The 1,680-nt window shown below is 49.4% G+C and overlaps 1 protein-coding gene across 1 annotated transcript in view; it reads right to left on the bottom strand.

Annotated features, from left to right (window-relative positions):
* Window positions 1–1,247, bottom strand: part of metrn (meteorin, glial cell differentiation regulator) — a gene marked incomplete in the record, with an annotated part of 32,111 nt that extends 30,864 nt beyond the window's left edge. The window contains 1 exon segment of the mRNA XM_062964242.1: window positions 901–1,247. Within this exon segment, the coding sequence (XP_062820312.1) occupies window positions 901–1,063 (163 nt within the window).
* Between the last annotated feature and the right edge of the window lie 433 nt (window positions 1,248–1,680).

Here is a 1,680-nt window from a genome sequence, read left to right as displayed (position 1 = left end):
AAGAAGGGAAAGGGAAGGAAGGAAAGGAAAGAAGGAAGGAAGAAGGGAAGGGAAGAAAGGAAAAGGAAAGAAGGAAGGAAAAGGGAAAGGGAAGGAAGGAAAAGGAAGAGGAAGGAAGAAGGGAAAGGGAAGGAACGAAAAGGAAAGAAGGAAGGAAGAAGGGAAAGGGAAGGAAGGAATAGGAAAGAAGGAAGGAAGAAGGGAAAGGGAAGAAAGGAAAAGGAAAGAAGGAAGAAGAGGGAAAGGGAAGGAAGGAATAGGAAAGAAGGAAGGAAGAAGGGAAAGGGAAGAAAGGAAAGGAAAGAAGAGGAAGAAGGGAAAGGGAAGGAAGGAATAGGAAGAGAAGGGGAAGGAAGGAAGGAAGAAGGAAGGGAAGGAAGGAATAGGAAAGAAGGAAGGAAGAGGGAAGGGAAGAAAGGAAAAGGAAAGAAGGAAGGAAGAAGGGAAAGGGAAGAAGGAAAAGGAAGAAGGAAAGGGAAGAGGAAAAGGAAAGAAGGAAGGAAGAAGGGAAAGGGAAGGAAGGGAAAAGGAAAGAAGGAAGGAAGAAGGGAAAGGGAAGAAAGGAAAAGGAAAGAAGGAAGGGAAGAAGGGAAGGGAAGAAAGGAAAAGGAAAGAAGGGAAGGGAAGAAGGAAAAGGAAAGAAGGAAGGAAGAAGGGAAAGGGAAGAAAGGAAAAGGAAAGAAGGAAGGAAGAAGGGAAAGGGAAGGAATGAAAAGGAAAGAAGGAAGGAAGAAGGGAAAGGGAAGAAAGGAAAAGGAAAGAAGGAAGGAAGAAGGGAAAAGGGAAGAAAGGAAAGGAAAGGAAGGGAAAAGAGGAGAAGACGAGGGAAGGGGAAGAAGAGGAAGGAAGGAAGTCGAGAGAGAGAAGAAGGCAAGGCCAATGGGAAGCCTTACTCACCTTCCCTCCAACTGCACTGATCCTCGGAGTAGTGCCCACGGGCGGCGTGGAGAAGGCGGAGGAGGAGGAGGAAGAAGAGCATCTTGGATCCGGGCCGCTCTCTCCTCTCGGCCAGGCCGGTCAGGCGGGGGCGCGGAGCCTTTCGGCCCCCAAGTCCCTCGCCCATGCCTCCTTCCTTCCTTCCTTCCTTCCTTCCTTCCTTCCTTCCTTCCTTCCTTCCTTCCTTCCTTCCTTCCTTCCTTCCTTCCTTCCTTCCTTCCTTCCTTCCTTCCTTCCTTCTTCCAGGAAGAAGAAGAAGACGCCAAGAGCGCGACGGACGCCGAAGGATGCGAGTTTGGCCAAAGTTTGGAAAAAGTTTGGGAAGCAGGCGGGGGAGGGACGGAGCGCCCTTCTCCTCCAATCCCGTCCCTCTGCGGGGACTTCCCACCAATGGGAGCGCGGGACTGGAGGAGGGGGCGGGGGCCTAACCCAGCCAAGGGGGGCTTCTTGGGGAGAACAATGTCTTGCCCAGGCTTCGCTTTGGATTTCAAACCGCTCGGGTCCAGATGCAAAGCTCGTCCTTATTTTTCTACTAGCTTGGGTTACACTAGAGTCTCACTTATCCAACATAAATGGGCCGGCAGAACGTTGGATAAGCGAACATGTTGGATAATAAGGAGGGATCCAGGAAAAGCCTATTAAACATCAAAATAGGTTATGATTTTACATATTAAGCCCCAAAACATCATGTTAGACAACAAATTGGACAGGAAAAGTAGTTCAATACGCAGTAATGCTATGTTG

The sequence above is a fragment of the Anolis carolinensis genome, unplaced genomic scaffold, assembly GCF_035594765.1.
Source record: "Anolis carolinensis isolate JA03-04 unplaced genomic scaffold, rAnoCar3.1.pri scaffold_13, whole genome shotgun sequence".
NCBI classification, from domain to species: domain Eukaryota; kingdom Metazoa; phylum Chordata; class Lepidosauria; order Squamata; family Dactyloidae; genus Anolis; species Anolis carolinensis.
This window is presented reverse-complemented; position numbering and strand designations above follow the sequence as displayed.